At 40.0% G+C, this 17,335-nt stretch overlaps 1 protein-coding gene across 1 annotated transcript; it reads right to left on the bottom strand.

Moving 5' to 3' along the window:
• Positions 1 to 789: 789 nt before the first annotated feature.
• Positions 790 to 17,046, bottom strand: vipas39 (VPS33B interacting protein, apical-basolateral polarity regulator, spe-39 homolog). The gene is made up of 19 exons (XM_080535852.1): positions 16,989 to 17,046; positions 14,410 to 14,502; positions 11,249 to 11,354; positions 10,865 to 11,005; positions 10,727 to 10,765; positions 10,559 to 10,623; positions 10,345 to 10,401; positions 9,055 to 9,147; positions 8,931 to 8,964; positions 8,492 to 8,594; positions 8,128 to 8,155; positions 7,458 to 7,531; positions 6,415 to 6,490; positions 4,590 to 4,724; positions 3,994 to 4,035; positions 2,724 to 2,900; positions 2,308 to 2,397; positions 1,944 to 2,048; positions 790 to 925 (listed from the first exon to the last, which is right to left on the bottom strand). Exons 2-19 carry the CDS (start codon positions 14,500 to 14,502, stop codon positions 905 to 907), a joined length of 1,479 nt encoding a protein of 492 aa, XP_080391978.1. The 5' UTR covers positions 16,989 to 17,046; the 3' UTR covers positions 790 to 904.
• Between the last annotated feature and the right edge of the window lie 289 nt (positions 17,047 to 17,335).

The following is a 17,335-nucleotide window of genomic DNA, read 5'->3' as shown; positions in this document are numbered from 1 at the left end:
CCAGGGAATAGGGTTGGCAAAGGACATTTGGCAAGATCAAGGTATCAGACCAAATTGGGTGTCAGTCAGACCAGGTGGGTGTCAGATTGACCAGGTGGGTGTCAGACAGACCAGGTGGGTGTCAGTCAGACCAGGTGGGTGTCAGTCAGACCAGGTGGGTGACAGACAGACCAGGTGGGTGTCAGTCAGACCAGGTGGGTGACAGACCTGGGTCAAAATGTTACTCTTGCAATTAATGTTTATTGGTGGATGGGAAGCTGTCAGCAAGGCTCCAACCTCCTAAAGTTTCTGCCTGAGCTGCTGGGAACAGTTGTTCAAAACGTTTAATCTGGATCAGAATGATCCCGATTCCACAATCAGGTCGAGCTGGCTGATTTCCCCTATACGACTCAATATCAGCCAGATAGATCTGATCCTAGGTAGCCAAAATGAATCGAAATCATTCTGATCCAGATTAAAAGATTTGAACAACTGGGCCCTGGTGATGCCCCGCCTTTCCACCATGTTTACAATCATTTAAATGGAGAGTCTGACTTAGTTCATTTATCTTGTCCGGAAGCAATGGAAAAGCCTCACAGTGCAACCTCTGTGCCGGGCAAGATAAATCAAGCACTTATTGAACGATAACAAAAGGCATTGATATGCAGTTCAAGCAAGCACTATAGCAGACAGACAGCACATGAAACAAACAATAGGTCATGAAATGGGAAGGTTTATCTGCTTGGCTCCTTAATCTCTTCTCAGCCATAACACCAAAGGTATGACATTTGATGACTTGCCAGTGAAACCGTTCATTCTTGTTGCCTTAAATAATAAACGTCTCCCACATATTTAATTGGGGACAAATCATTCTTAAATGTCCATTTGAAGCAGGTGCGTGTTGACAGTCTTCCATGAGTAGATGTCAGTTTTTCCATCGGATTTGCTGAAAGAAAAGAGAAAAAGGATTCAGTGTAACCTCTAAAGCTTAGAACTAGTTCTATATTTTAAAGGACCTGAGATGCTAAGCAACACCATGTCCAGCCGGGTTGAAGCATAATTTCATATGCGAAAATGTATTGTTTCACAAATGTTGTCGCTTATAATCAGAACACACTGACAAAGGCAAACGTGTTGGTGGTAAGCCCATAACAAAGGCTTTTAAACATTGCCTTGGTATTTTGGGAATTACAGCTTCTCTTTTGATATTATTTTAATTCAATACACGCCTATCCAATCCTATTTAGTTTGTCTAGCTCTAGCCAATCTCCTTGACTCCTCCCTTTTGTCTACTTGAGAATACTGCAAGCACAGCAGCGTTCCTCAGTCTTGGTTTTTCTTAATCTTATCTGGATCTGTGAAACTGTTACATACAGTGCATTCGGAAAGTGTTCAGTCTTTCCACATTTTGTCAATTTAAAATGGATTAAATAAAAAACTTATTTGCCATCAATCCACACACAATATCCCAGAATGACAAAGTGAAACCACTTTTTTTTCTGTAAATGTATTACAATTTAAATACAGAAATACCTCATTGTACATTATTACGTTATCACAACGGGTTCCTCCTATCACACACACTTTATGATCGTCATCACTATTCAGAGGAAAGAACACAAGACTGCGTAGTATGGCATTTATGATCCTCATCACTTCCTTTCCGTGTCACCAGAGGAGACGTGATAGTTCAATAGTTCTCAAAGCTGTCTGTTTGTATTGCATGTAGTGATCCACGTACCGGGTTTCCTGAGAATAAGTCTCCTGCTGTTAATATTTTCAAAAGGAGTCTATTTTGTTCTCTGCCTACACCCACCCTTCCCAATCAAGCCTTTGGTTCTAGCCAACCACTATTAGGGATAAAGTATTTAATAGTTGATTTGTTGAATCAGGTATTCCAGCACAACAGTTACAAAACCCTACACACGTTGTAGCTGGTCGACCCCTGGAGGCTCCCATCTTACCGAGTTGTTCAGGATTTCCTCGATCTTCCTGTCTTCTGGCGAACCCCTCTCCACTTTCTTCCGGTACTGGATCAACTGCTGCCGGTCCTTCACGTCCCTGTATGTCTGATCAGGCCAAAGAACCACCAATCAATCAATCAATCAATCAATCAATCAATCAATCATGCCACATTATGACAACTGGCAAAAGGTGCCATAAGATTTGGTGTTATTTGTAAAGATATTGTTAACCACTGGAATTGAGTCCATGAGCGATGGGCATGGTATCAAAAATGGCATTAACGTTTCAAATGACATGCAGTAATAGTGGTCCTTGAGATGATGACCATAGTACTGTACAGTATGTGTTTATCTGATGTCTTACATTTATGATGACGTCATGACACTTGTACTTCTGCGCCAAGCTGATCTTCAGCTCTGTATCATCAATCAGATTGACATAATCCTGCAAAACCTGGGAGAAAGGGACAGAGGAGAAGAGGATGAGGAGGAAAGGAAAGAGTAGTTACCAACAGCGCTGTCACAAATCTACACAGTTTATATATCAGCCAGTTTAAACTATGCAAAATGATATGATGTAAACTATCCTCAAGAATACTGCCAGTTGAAAGAACAGAATTAAATTAGGAGGAAGAATTCTAGAAAATGTTTGATTTTGCAAATTCAAATGCATTGAATGAGACAAACCACAAAAACAATGGAAACAGAAGGTAAGCCTGTGTTTCAGAGACAGTACCACCCGATGGTGAACCTAAGTCGGTACATCTGTAGGTCACAAACCTGCACAGGTGCATTGTTTTTCTGCAGTATGTCCACTACTGTGTGAAAGCCTATGGGCGACCTCTTCTTGGTGTAGCCAAGCCAGTTCTTGGTGGTGAATAAAGCGTCCACGTCAAACCACGCCTTTAGTTTCGCCCTGGCCCCAAGAGCAGTGAGGAGAAACTGTTTTTCTGCAATCTGGAAAATGAAAACACAACTTTACTATCTATTATATCTGTAGTTCTAATGTTCGATTCTCATAAAACTCTAGCTGTGAAAGTCCATACGTCACAAACTGCAGAATGTAAACAAAACTGGAAAAACCCATCATTTTATTATATTAAACTCATCATTTTGGGAGACAGGCGTCATCTGTATGAGACAGCGCAAAAGCTAATTAGCAGTAAATTCCAGTAAATTATTAAATTGACCTTACCAGCAAGCTCAGTAAACCTTGGGCCAAATCAGAACATGCTGTATTTAGTGTTTGTTAGCTACAGATTGATTGTCTGTTTCCCAAAAAAATGTTTTTTTTTCAAAGTTTACATTGTGCAGTGTGTTTATCCCAATTCTGGCTACTCCCCATCCAGAGAAACCTCCACTAAAAGGCACACAAGACGATCACAAACTCACATTGCACGCACAGAGCTACAGGAGGATTTTTGCTAAAGAAAATCTCCCCACACAATTCCATACTCATTAACACTAGATCGTAGCCATAGTGGGGTCATTTGACACCTGTGAGTTTCAGGATCCACCTTTCATGACTTTTCCTAGATATGTGCGTTTTACCATCCAGTATCCTTACATTTTCAAAATCTAGCTAGTATAAGGCGATTTTGCAGTATTTCTGTGTGTTCCTGTGTATTTGCGGTAACAGTAGGGCGAAACAGTGCAGTGCTCCAAGTGTTAATGGACAATAGTCATTTGTACTGCTAACTTTGTGTTTTGTATGTGTCTTTATGCCTTTATATCCATGTGTTTATGCATTTTATTGTTGTCAATGCCCATGTATTTCAGCGTCCTTGGGCTTTTTGAAAGGCGCTATATAAATTAAAGTTATTATTATTATTATTATGTATTTTGCTGCCACGTGGGATGTATAAAATAAGTTATACATTGATGGGAAAAAGACAAGACCAGAAGGTTTCATACAAAACTATTTTGTTTTTAAATCAAACCAAATGTGTCTTCAAACAGTTACCAAATTCCGAGTAACGACCTGGTAACTGTAGTAGAAACTGGACAGATACAAATATTCAAGTATGAATATCCAAGCTTTCTCACTTACCCTGAAGGTCTTTCGTATGTTGGCTGGACTGCTGTATGTGCCCTACAGAGGAGGACGGACCAGGTTATTTATGTTGCCTTTCTCTAAGATAACATTTTTCCAACCAGTACTGGTCTAGTACTAGTACCATTATGAGCACAAACACATGTCCACACACACACGTCCACAATTAACCTCAAAGACGGCAAAATTCACAGCAACATTGCTAATCTGTAATGTTAAAGGGGCAATCTGGGATTCAAACAACAACAAAGCGGTCTCCCCTTAACGTTCTTTGGTAAGCAGCTGAGGGATGGGGCTGGAGAAATGGAACCACTCTCAACTTCATACACAGAGCTATGGATGCAAGGACAGACCCTCCATGAGATGGAAATAATAGTTTTTAACCATGTTTTGACGTGCTTGTGGCTTTGCGGCTGGGAGAAAGTGAACTAAGTACTATATAAAGCTACAAAGCTTTTGGAAAACTGAACTCATCATTAAGACCTGCTGAATCAGGTGTTTAAGTACCGATACTAGAATGGAACAAAAGCCTTCACACCCTGTCCCTCTCAAGGACCACACCACGTGGGATCGCTGCAGCAGCCGTAACATACCTCTGGCTCCCCCCAGTGGTAGAAGCAGGAGTAGTAGAGAGTGGTGATGATGGGCATGTTGAGGATAGAAGCTTTCCGAGGGTATTTTTTAAAGATGTCTGTCTGGCCGCTACTCTCCACCTGTTTGTCGTTAGCCTAGTAAAGAAAGATAGGATAACACATCATTGGAATGTTCTGCAATAATTATAAAACAAGTCTTTCATAGATTACATTGACATTACACATCATGACAGTTTATGATGTTGTGGTGTTACATCATTCTTCTCATCTGTAAACGACACATTCAGAGAAGTGTAACACACAAATATCAATCCCAAAAAGTACTATTTTGTGGAATAATCCTTGGATAGCTCTTCAGAATGCTACAATAAATTGGTCTACATGGAGAACAAGGGGAATAGAAACTATAAACGACTTAGTAGGAGGGGATACCATTATTCCATGGCACGACTTCCAAAGTAAATATAAGTTGGCCAACGCTGAATATTTCAGATACATGCAGCTAAGAAGCTACATAAATCTAAATTTTAATTTAAAATCATTTGGGCAGCAGAGTACAATTGAGGATATCATATTTGATGGAGAAATTGATAAGAATTTGATAGGTAAAATTTATAGAACTCTACAGAAGTCCTATGTAGCTGAAAAACTGTTAGAAAGTAGGATTGAGATGTGGAATCGAGACCTAGGAAGAACAGATATAGGTTTAAAATGGAAAGAGTGTTGGAATACTACAAATGACATGACAGTTAATGAAAATCTACGTTTAATCCAATATAAAATAATGTATAGAGTCTACCACACGCGAGATAAAATCCATAAGTATTATAGTAATGTATCAGATAACTGTTTAAAGTGTGGAAAAAAAGACTCACTAATACACGCATTCTGGGAGTGTCCCAGAGTACAGAAAACCTGGGTTGACATAGAACATTGGCTCTCAGGGGTACATAAGGAAAGATTCAAATTTGATCCTTCAATCTGTCTTTTCCAGGATGTAGCCACAGTAAGATACCCTAGGGGGTGGATAATTACCGTATGTACTCATCAATTATATTTAAAAAACTAATACTTGGAAGTTGGAAATCAATTAAACCTCCAACACTACAACAATGGAAAAACGAAATTCTTTATTATACCAATATAGAGAAGAATTTAGCCATAGACAATAATAAGAAAGATCAGTTTGAAAAGATATGGGGAGAGATAGTGAAGGCCTTAGCTAAGACGTAAAGATAGTGCAAGAAACATAGTACTAAGAGATTAATTTGAGTATGCATTAGAATTATTAGTTAGATAAAGTATAGGGGGTAAACTGGGATAGACTTTAGACGGTTTAAAAAAAAAAAAAAGTGGGGCTTTGGGATGTTAGGATGTGTTGTGATGTTTGTCAAGGTGTGATGTGTTGTGATGTTTGTCAAGTTGTGATGTGTTATGATGTATATCAAGCTGTGAGGTGTGGTGATGTATGTCAAGTTGTGATGTGTTGTGATGTATGTCAAGTTGTGATGTGTTGTGATGCATGTCAAGTCGTGATGTGTTGTGATGTATGTCAAGCTGTGATGTGTGTGATGTATGTCAAGTTGTGATGTGTAGTGATGTATGTCAAGTTGTGATGTGTTGTGAGGTATGTCAAGCTGTGATGCGTTGTGATGTATGTCAATTTGAGATGTGTTGTGATGTTTGTCAAGTTGTGATGTATTGTGATGTTTGTCAAGTAATGTGTGTATAATGTTTTGTGTAAAAAGAAAATGGAAAATGAAAATAAAATCTTACAAAAAAAAAAGAGAAGTGTAACACCAGTGCATCACCAACAGTCTCTCACCTCGATAATAATCTGTCTCTCCAGGAGGGTGTAGTGGTCTTGAACATGAGTGGCATCGTCTGGTGAGAAGGGGAGACTGCAAAAAAATCCATTGCACTGGTTAATGAGACCGGCATCCAAAGCATACTGCCTCATGATGTCGGTCTGATAATTAAATGACCCCCCCCCCCCCCAAAAAAAAAAATATATTTAAAAAAAATAAAATATATATATACAGTATATATATATATAAACCCCTCAAAAAAAGTTCGGAAACACTTTTTTTGTTGATTATTCCTCCCCTTTAATAATACCAATTGGTATTGTATTTTATATCGTTGGAAAGCCTGATTAGTCACCTTTACAACGAGGTACAACTTGTAAGGATCATGCATTCGTGGAATGAGCAACACAGCTACATGTGTGGGTAGCGGCCCAAAAATATTTGCCAAAATCCCCAATATTCTTCTGTTGGTATTCACTCTCGTTTTGAGTTGCTTGGTGGATTGGATGATTGCACTCTCCCACAGTAATAAGGAAAAAACAACACATATTGGCCATTTTTACACTTTATTAATTTTACATTGTATGGGACCTCAGTGGAGTTAGGTCCCAGATTCTGGAGATATGGGATCGCCACTGGCCCCAGAATATCATTCCTGTCAATTAGGTGCCATTCAGGTGCCAGTCACACACCTGTGACTGACATACACCTGCCAGCACTTGATGCTCAAAATGAGAGTGAATACCAACAGAAGAATATTGCAGGGGATTTTGTTTGGGCCGCTACTCACACGTTTAGCTGTGTTACTCATTCCATGAATGTATGATCCTTACAAGTTGTACCTCATTATAAAGGTGACCAATCAGGCTTTCCAACGATATAAAATACAATACCAATTGGTATTATTAAAGGGGAGGAATAATCAACAAGAAAAGCGTTTCCGAACTTTTTTTGAGGGGTTTATATATAAATATATAGATAATATTTAAATATTTTTTCCAAAGAACATGTACATTGGGGCTGTAATGTTAGTGTAAAGTATTGACGAGTGGATCTTTACTTGAGGCAGTTTTTCAAGAAGTCTCTCCTTTTGTTCTCGTCTTTGATGTTGAGGTGCTCCTTGTACTGCATCAGCTGAGAATGAACAAGGACACAGATGAAAGTTCCTCAGGTTTCCAAACAAAAACTAACCAATGAGTGTAGAGCATTCAAACAGACATGCGTTGGCTAGCCAACGGTGGCAAAGTTACAACTCGCTGATTACCAAAAATTGGGTATGTTTAGCAGAGCAATGCTCAGACTATACATGTATGTTCTTCATGTACAGTATAAGGTTGTCTGTCATATGGGATGGATAAAGGACCGTGTCTGCCTTGTTACATTCCTCCACAACATTCTGAACACTGAGAATGTCAGTTCCTGGTGTTAACTCAATGCCAGAGTTCCTGGTGTTAACTCTGAATGTCAGTTCCTGGTGTTAACTCTGAATGTCAGTTCCTGGTGTTAACTCTGAATGTCAGTTCCTGGTGTTAACTCAATGCCAGAGTTCCTGGTGTTAACTCAATGCCAGAGTTCCTGGTGTTAGGTGTATGGATCAGAGATGTGTTTGCTTCAAAACATTGTCTTGTTATTCCGGCAAAATGATTTGAGTTTTGAGCAATTTTCTATCATGAGTTTATTTGTGCACAGTACCACAGTATGACTGACTGCAAATATTGATAGATACATACCGCCATGTCTTCTGTTCTGCCCAGGGACCTGGATCACATCAGAGGGACAGGAGACTGATCAGAATGCAGGTATGCATAAGTATGCCTACCAAGTAACATCAGATAAAGCAGGCTTCTGTTGAGTGGGTGGTGCAACATTACTGAATGTCTGGATAGCAGTGTCAGATTATCTTCCATGTAGAATAAGGAATCAGATCAGATGTACTGTACATATCCCATTTCCATCTGCAACATTGTCAACATTTTCCCTTCACTGGCCCAGGAGCTACAAAACGAGTCTAGCCAGGTAACAAGACAAATCCATGGATAAGTTCCCTCTGCTTTAAAAGTGACATTCTCAGTCAACTATATTGTTGTTACTTACTTGAACAACTCTACCAACATTTTCTGTTCTCCCATTTCTTTCAGGTAGTGGATATAATGCCGAAGGGCTATTTCCCTTGTGATCAACTCCCGAAAGACAATTTCTGCACAGAAACACAGGAAACCATCATGAATTTCTACATATTGAGCCAGATTTATTTAATGTTTGCAACTGATTTTCTTTCCGAAAACGAATACAAAAATGCAAAAGAAAATGGATGTCATCTTAAGAGTGTAACTATACTTTCATGATCAAGTGATATATTTAATCATATATGTTCTTAATTAAGTGGTGCAGACTTTCAACTCACACAAAGGTTTGTAGGATAAATATTGCAATATTACTGCTTAGAAACCAGAACGATAATTGTGAGATGGTGGAAACGTCAAATTACCTAAAAAGTCAAATTGGTGAAAACATGATGTAAAAAAATACTCACCTTTACTTAATGACTTCTTCAAATATATTAAAACCTGCAATTGAATGTCAAAGAAGAGCATGAAGTAAAACATACTTACAATTTGGAAAGGTTTCCTTTGAATAGCAGTAAAACAACACCGTACCGCGGTGATGACGTTCCCATCATGTGCGTTCACAGCCATGTCCAGCAGCAACAGCTTGTCCTGCAACGAGCGGAACTTCTCCAACGAATAGACCTATGAGTTAACACAACCAATAGACCTATGAGTTAACACAACGAATAGACCTATGGGTTAACACAACCAATAGACCTATGGGTTAACACAACCAATAGACCTATGAGTTAACACAACCAATAGACCTATGAGTTAACACAACCAATAGACCTGAGTTAATACAACCAATAGACCTGAGTTAATACAACCAATAGACCTGAGTTAATACAACCAATAGACCTATGAGTTAACACAACCAATAGACCTATGGGTTAACACAACCAATAGACCTATGAGTTAACACAACCAATAGACCTATGAGTTAACACAACCAATAGACCTGAGTTAATACAACCAATAGACCTGAGTTAACACAACCAATAGACCTGAGTTAATACAACCAATAGACCTATGGGTTAACACAACCAATAGACCTATGAGTTAACACAACCAATAGACCTGAGTTAACACAACCAATAGACCTGAGTTAATACAACCAATAGACCTGAGTTAATACAACCAATAGACCTATGAGTTAACACAACCAATAGACCTATGAGTTAATACAACCAATAGACCTATGGGTTAACACAACCAATAGACCTGAGTTAATACAACCAATAGACCTGAGTTAACACAACCGATAGACCTGAGTTAATACAACCAATAGACCTGAGTTAACACAACCAATAGACCTGAGTTAATACAACCAATAGACCTGAGTTAACACAACCAATAGACCTGAGTTAATACAACCAATAGACCTGAGTTAACACAACCAATAGACCTATGAGTTAACACAACCAATAGACCTGAGTTAATACAACCAATAGACCTGAGTTAATACAACCAATAGACCCGAGTTAACACAATGTTTACAGTGTGTAAAAATGGTTCGTTATGAGACTATGGCAGTACAAAAATAGGTAATTAATGGGGAAACACCGGATTGACGGAGGAATAGAATAGAATGATATTAATGAGCTAGCTATCAGAGTAAGATACAGAAACCGTTTGAGATCCAAGTATGTAAATGTTGCCACAAATTCAGATATGTCTCATACAGTACAAGCAGGATGTAGTGCATCACAATAACACTGTAAGTCAGACCACAGGTTGAACTCAATCAAACCTGAAACACTGAAATGTTTCTGTAGTAGTGTAGTCATGGTAAAAGGTAGTTGGATTACTAATATTATACCACCACTTGGACTGTACCTTTCCCTGTTGCATTCTCTTGACCGTCTCCTCAGGGGTCCAATCACTGACATAATCCTGCCATCACAACAAAATGACATCATCATAGTGGACCAATGCTGTGACTACATACAGTAAGTCCAGTCTGCCTACATATCTAGTGGTATTAATGAGGTTGACATTTTAGCATATGGTATTGTGGTGAAAGTACTCTGGAATGAAGGTAGATGTTTACCTTGTATTCAGATCTTGGTTTCCGAAGTTCCGGGGCGTAATTTCTAGTGGACGTATCACCAAGAGCTATAAAATACATGTCCATGATCACCCCATTTGAAAGAACAACTTAAATAATAATGAAATATGATACACGTGTAGTAACTACTCCAGCTACAATGTTACTCACTCTCAGAGAGAGACTGGAAGCTCCCTGTTTTGGTCTTCCCTAAAAGGAGGAGAGAGAAAGAACTGAGTGACATTCTAATGTATTGCCCATTCATCAGGGACGATGCCAAGTGTAGGATGACAGAAGAGGGAGACATACCTTTGAAGAGTGAACTTAAGGAGTAGACAGAGTTGTTCTTGGGCAACGAAGGGGCAGCCACGGTTTTGGGGAAGCCCTGTTGCCGAAGCTCACCTGCAGATGGAGTGCTGGATTCTGTCTCCTTGACAGACCAGGAGATGCCTGAAGGAACATATCAGTGGTGCTAACTGTTAGGGCCAGATCTACCAAGGTAGATAGACCACGTCACAGTGCCATGTTTTTAAGTGTCGACTCTTAAACTTGTGTAATGTGATGTAACAATAAAACTTGAAACTTGATACTTGAAACGAAACAAACTGGAGATCATAAGAGGCATCATTCCCCCAACTTTGTGAGGTACTTTTTTGACAGAAATCACATTTCTGGATTATATGGTACTCTTACTTCCAATAGGCTCTCCACTCCAGTTGACCTTCTCCACATCATCGTCATCATCGTCTTCATCTACGAGGCTGCGAATACTGTTCACTGCTCGTTTAGATTCTTTAAGCTGCAAACAGTGAAAAAATAAACGCATAAAAAAGTGGTGTAATTTCTGAATGGTGAAACCAATGTACACCAATACCATCAACAAAAACATCTCTACTTTAACCTTTTAGTAATTGTTTGATTCAAAATCCAAACTTTTGAAGTGTAGAGCCAAAAGAGGAAAGAATGCTTCACTGACCATTACTTACACAGGGTACTGTATACAGTGCTGCTTGAAACTGTGTGTAACAGGGTTATAAATTATATTTAAGTTATAGGTTGAAGTTCATCAAAATCGTTTGCTTTTTATCATTTGGTAAAGTGTTTTGAATTGATTCACCCATGGCTGCATACGGTGTGTAGTGCCCCTAGTGGTGGTTGGACTGGCCGCATTTAATGTTATGACGAAGGCAGAAAAGCCCTTTCGTCCGTGTGAACGGTTGAGATGGGGTGAGAGCTGTTTTGTGCTGGAGCCTACCGTAGCACTTAAATAACCATCATTTTGTTTGCACATTCAGATAAATAAAACAGCTTGAAAGTGAACCTGTGTGCCTGCCTGGTCTGTCCGGATTGTGAGGGGTTACATGTGCAATTCCAGATTTTTTTTGTTTTTATCATGAAATCTTTATTTAATCAGAACCAGGTTTATATTTACCAATTCCATATTGTAGCGAACGGGAATCTTCTAGTGTAACTCGCCCCATGCGGGAATCGAACCCCGATCTCCCGCATAACCGACGGCCGCGCTAACCACTATACCAAGAGAGTTAACTCCCTTGGTGGAGCTGTTAACGGGCCTCATACAGGATCGTTACACTATCCTCACCGTTCGGGAGAGCGTGCCCTCACGCTTCACTATGTCAAGTCCCTCACGTGGACACGCCTCTCCGATGGCCCTTCTTCCATCCCACTTCTGACACCAGTGTAGCGAACGGGAATCTTCTAGTGTAACTCGCCCCATGCGGGAATCAAACCCCGATCTCCCGCATAACCGACGGCCGCGCTAACCACTATACCAAGAGAGTTAACTCCCTTGGTGGAGCTGTTAACGGGCCTCATACAGGATCGTTACACTATGTTGGTTTAGAGGGAGTCATGAGTGTAGTAGGACAACTAAATTATAAAGAAATTAGTGCAGGTGCAAAAATAAGTGAACCCCAAGTTGCCTTAAATCAAGTAGGTAAGTAGAAAAAGAGATCACCATGAGATAGAAATGATCTGAAATGAAATGATCTGGGGCTGCTTTTCCTCCTCTGGACCTGGCCGGCTCCACATCATTAAGGGACCCATGAATTTTGAGGTATACCAGGAGATTTAACCAAACTTCAAGCCATCAGTCAAGGAGCTAAAGCTGGGCTGAAAATGGGTCTTGCAAACAAGACAAGGACCCAAAGTATTCAAACAAATCTACCAAAGAATGGCTCAGGATAAAGAAGATTTGTGTTTTGGATTGGCCAAGTCAAATTCTGACCTAAATCCAATTGAGATGCTGTGGACCTGAAGCGGACAGTTCATGCTCACTTCTGTAAGGAGGAGGAAAAATATCTCAAAACAGATGTCAGAGACCGATTAGTGGCTATACATGACGTTTACTCCAAGTTATCGCTGCTAAGCAGCATTCAGTCACTCTGCTGCATGCTCCTGGAACAAACTCCCTGAAGAAATCAAACAGGCCCAAACCCTACAAATATTTAAAACTAAGCTAAAAACCTTTATGTTCTGCAGCAGTTATGGTTAAACACTATCACTCTATATGCCTTCTATCCATGAACTAGTATCCTTTTTTTATGGTTTATCTTTTTACTTCTTATACCTACAGCAGTTATGAGTTTTATGATCCATAACCCAAGTGCTATAAATTCGCTGCAAATATAGGCTAAATGTGTTGGCAAATGTGTCATTTTACACTGCGATCTCACACACCGTATCAGCCAGGATAGCGGTTGAACATAGATGCAGTATCAAACATCTAATTTTACACTGCAATCTCACACACCGTATCAGCCAGGATAGCGGTTGAACACAGATGCAGTATCAAACGTTTGACACTGCGATCTCACATACCGTATCAGCTAGGCCTAGTATCAGCCAGGATAGCGGTTGAACACAGAAGCAGTATCAAACGTTTGACACTGCGATCTCACATACCGTATCAGCCAGGATAGCGGTTGAACATAGATGCAGTATCAAACATCTAATTTTACACTGCAATCTCACACACCGTATCAGCCAGGATAGCGGTTGAACACAGAAGCAGTATCAAATGTGTCATTTCACACACCGTATTGTGCAAGATAGCGGCTAAACACAGACGCAGTACCTGCAATCTCACACGCCATATCGGAAAGAGCAGCACTTGAATACAGTTGCAGTAATAACACTTTTATCTATATCTTTTTTTTTTTTATGCTATATTGAATTGCCCCTGTTGTATGAAATGTGCTGTACAAATAAACTTGCCTTGCCTAATGGAGATGCCACAAGCCATTGACTGAAGAGGTTATTTTTGCACCTGCACTAATTTCTGACACCACGGGCATCAATGTAGTTTTCCTACTACATGCATGATTCCCTCTAAACCAACATAAGGAATTGGTAAATATAAACCTGTTATGTCAGATAAAAAAGACTGGTTCTGATTAAATAAAGATTTCATGGTAAAAACCATAAGAATCTATAATTGCACAAGGGGTTCACATACTTTCAAGCAGCACTGTATCATATCGATTAGGCTATCTGGGAATTTTGCCCCCCATAAATGTACATTGGACCCAACAATCCAGTATAGGTTGGGCTCTAATTGTAATGTTTCATTTGTAATTAGGCTAACGTTAATTCCAATCCACAATAAGATTTTGAGCACCTGAAGTAATGTCTTAACAGGTGCGAAGATGAGAGGGGAAGGGACTCCCTGACCCTGTGTCTAATTTTTGCTGAATAAACATTTATTGATAAAACATTTCAGTAACATAGACTGTTATTTCTTGTCTTCCGCTGCGTGATGAACTAGGTAGAGTAGTACTCTAAGTTAGTCCTGACAGACATGAATTGATGGGGCAGTGTGAGAAGTTATTTACCCTGGTGAACTCATCATCTTCATCATCAAACGTGAAGGCTTTGAACTTTGAACTGTTCCAATATTCATCCTCATCTGGTTTACCCCTTATCATCTGAAAGAGATTTAATCATATAGATAGATAGGTACGTCATTGATCCTCACGGTGAAATTAAGGCGTTACAGCAGCTCACACCACAAACAACAACAAAATAAAGTGACGATTACATTTTTAAAGAAAAGAAATAGACATCTAAACATTATACAGTAAGAACAGACCAGTATGATTTACCATCCCCTAGCCTGACTCTGATCACCCCGATCCAGCCAGGCGCAAGAGGATTTATCTTATTGCGGCGGGAAGAAAATATCTTCTATAGTGCTCCTTAGTGCAATGTGGTTGTAATAGCCTGTTGCTAAAGGAGCTTCTCTGCTCTGCCAGTGTCATGTAGGGGATGGGAGGGATTGTCCATGATGGCCAGGAGTTTGGTCCTCATCCTCCTATTGGCCACCTCCTCCAGGGTGGCACAGAGGACAGAACCTGCTTTCCTAATGAGCTTGTTCAGCCTCTTAGTGTCACCTTCCTTGATGCTGCCCCCCCCCCAGCATACCACCACGTACAGCACTCCACTGGCCACCACTGGTAGAACATGTTCAACAGAGTCCTGCACACACCAAAGGACCTGAGCCTTCTCAGGAAATAAAGCAGGCTCTGGCCCCTCTTGTACAGGGCATCTGCGTTACCAGTCCAGTCCAATTTATTGTTCAGGTGCATCCCCAGCTACCTGTAGCTCTGGACCACCCCCATGTCCTCTCCCTGGATGGAAACAGGAGACAGGGGGACCCTAGTCGAACTTTGTTAATGGATTCAAGAAGCTGTATGTAGGTTGCACGTAGAGCATGTGAGCTCAGGTCACATATATTTTAAAGCACGATGAATTAAAGGAATTACATTTTTAAATATTCCATTTAAAGGAATTGAAAGTTCTTTGGAGTCACATTCGAGACATTCACCTAATTATATGTTATTCTCCCATAGACCAACATTCCCAGATGGACAATACCCTGAGCTTGAAAGATTGGACTCGGACACTTTCCCGTGTCCAATTTGTCACAAGGCAGGGAAGTACCCTGTCCTTCGGTCTCATATTCAGGTCCACCAGAGGTCTATTGTGAAATATGGAGGTATATCCATCTATATTATCATATATTTCATCATTTGAATTTTGAATGGTGTTAACATGTTATTTCTGTGCCCCAGGACATCCTTGGTGTAAATTAGTTTTAGATCAGACATTGGACAGTGGATTTCATCACGCAGGACAAAGGCTTACTGCAACATCTTGAACTTGAGTTTGCAACTGAAATGTCTAAGTAAAGTTAACAATTTTAAGCATAATATAAATAATGAAAGTGAAACGTTTTATGTTTGTGTAGTGATTGTACATTTACGTTGAGCATCCTCCCAACAAACTATATATTTGCAGGCAATCATGGCAGGACAAGTCAAGTCTCTTTGGGCTAAGAAGAAGGCCACGGCCGTCATCCTCTTTGAAGATGATGACCAAATGGACAAAGTGTTTTGCTTCCTGTCAGGAGTGGTCGAAAAAACACAGAGACGATTCGCTGATCCGGTGGCATTCATCATGGATGTGCTTCTGCCAGAGGTGACATTTCACTGACACTTTTTTATTTATAGACTACATATTTTATATTATAACATATGCCACACTCTAACTCATGGTCAATAATTAATCAGTAGGATCTTATAATGCCATATGCTCATATCAGGTGTTGCCTAGTTGTCACCTGCAACATGGCACAACCTTCTTAAATGTCTAAATGTTACTATAACTGTTAAACGTGTGGCTTTAATGACTTCATGACACAGGCAACAGTCACGCCCTCGCACCTGTAAATTGTGTTACCGTTGACAAGGCCATGGAATTATATAAATGTGGACCAGAGTATGATTTGAGGTAAGCTGGAAACATAAGGAGAGTGCTAATACAATTTCCATAAAAGTTTACAACCCCTGATGCATGTGAGTTTCTTAAACCAGACCGTAAACCTGGTCGCTACAAGGTTTGTTCTGGAGGATTGGTTGCATATTTGAGCCACATTCATGGGACGGAACTCGAGCTGAAATTATCGCGAATTATCACAACTCGTCTAGTTTAAGCTCTAGTAGTCGTAAAGTGGACCAAATGGAGCTCCCCGTGTAATCACAGTTCATTGTGGAGAGTGCGCCCTCTAGTGTTTATTTAACCCTATGAGTTAGTAGCTACCATTAGCTAGCTATGATTCTATTATACACTGTGTGGATTACAGCGTGATTCATTGCTGTCATACCTATCACTCTATCATACCTATCACTCGCTTGATGACACTAGCCTATTAGTAAGCTGTTAGTTTATGGCACATTCTTATGTTGTGGACAGGTAGCTAGTAGTAGCTAGCTATATAGGAAATGACTGTCTCTTCTACATGGTCATGGCATAAACAGTGTAAGACAATGCAACATTCTGTAGAATAATACATCAGTAACATACATAGACATACATAAATAACTGATCAGTAAGAAAGCGACGAGCTTATTACCTTCAGAAACGGACAACTCGACAGCCAGCAGGAACTGCCCTGTGTTCCGTGGAGGTCCGCCCACGTATCAGGGGTGTATGGTAATGTGGATTTCTTCAAAATAAAAGAGCCTACGTTAAACTTGTTTAAGCATTTGGAAATATTAAATATGAAACATATTAAAGACCGCTAGACTGAGTAAGGCATGTATAATGGAGTGTACCGAAATACCAGATTAGTTCAACTCATCTCTGATACCAATCTATTCGGCAACACTAGAATGTAGTGATGTTACGCTCGACGCAGTCGTCACGACACAGCGTCGATCTTCCGACACAATTGCCAACTATGCCCCAAAGCTTTGGAAC

The sequence above is a fragment of the Nansenia antarctica genome (genome assembly GCF_963989245.1).
Source record: "Nansenia antarctica genome assembly, chromosome: 1".
In the NCBI taxonomy this organism is placed as follows: Eukaryota; Metazoa; Chordata; class Actinopteri; order Argentiniformes; family Microstomatidae; genus Nansenia; species Nansenia antarctica.
The sequence above is the reverse complement of the archived record's forward strand: the minus strand, read 5'-3'. Positions and strand labels throughout refer to the sequence as shown.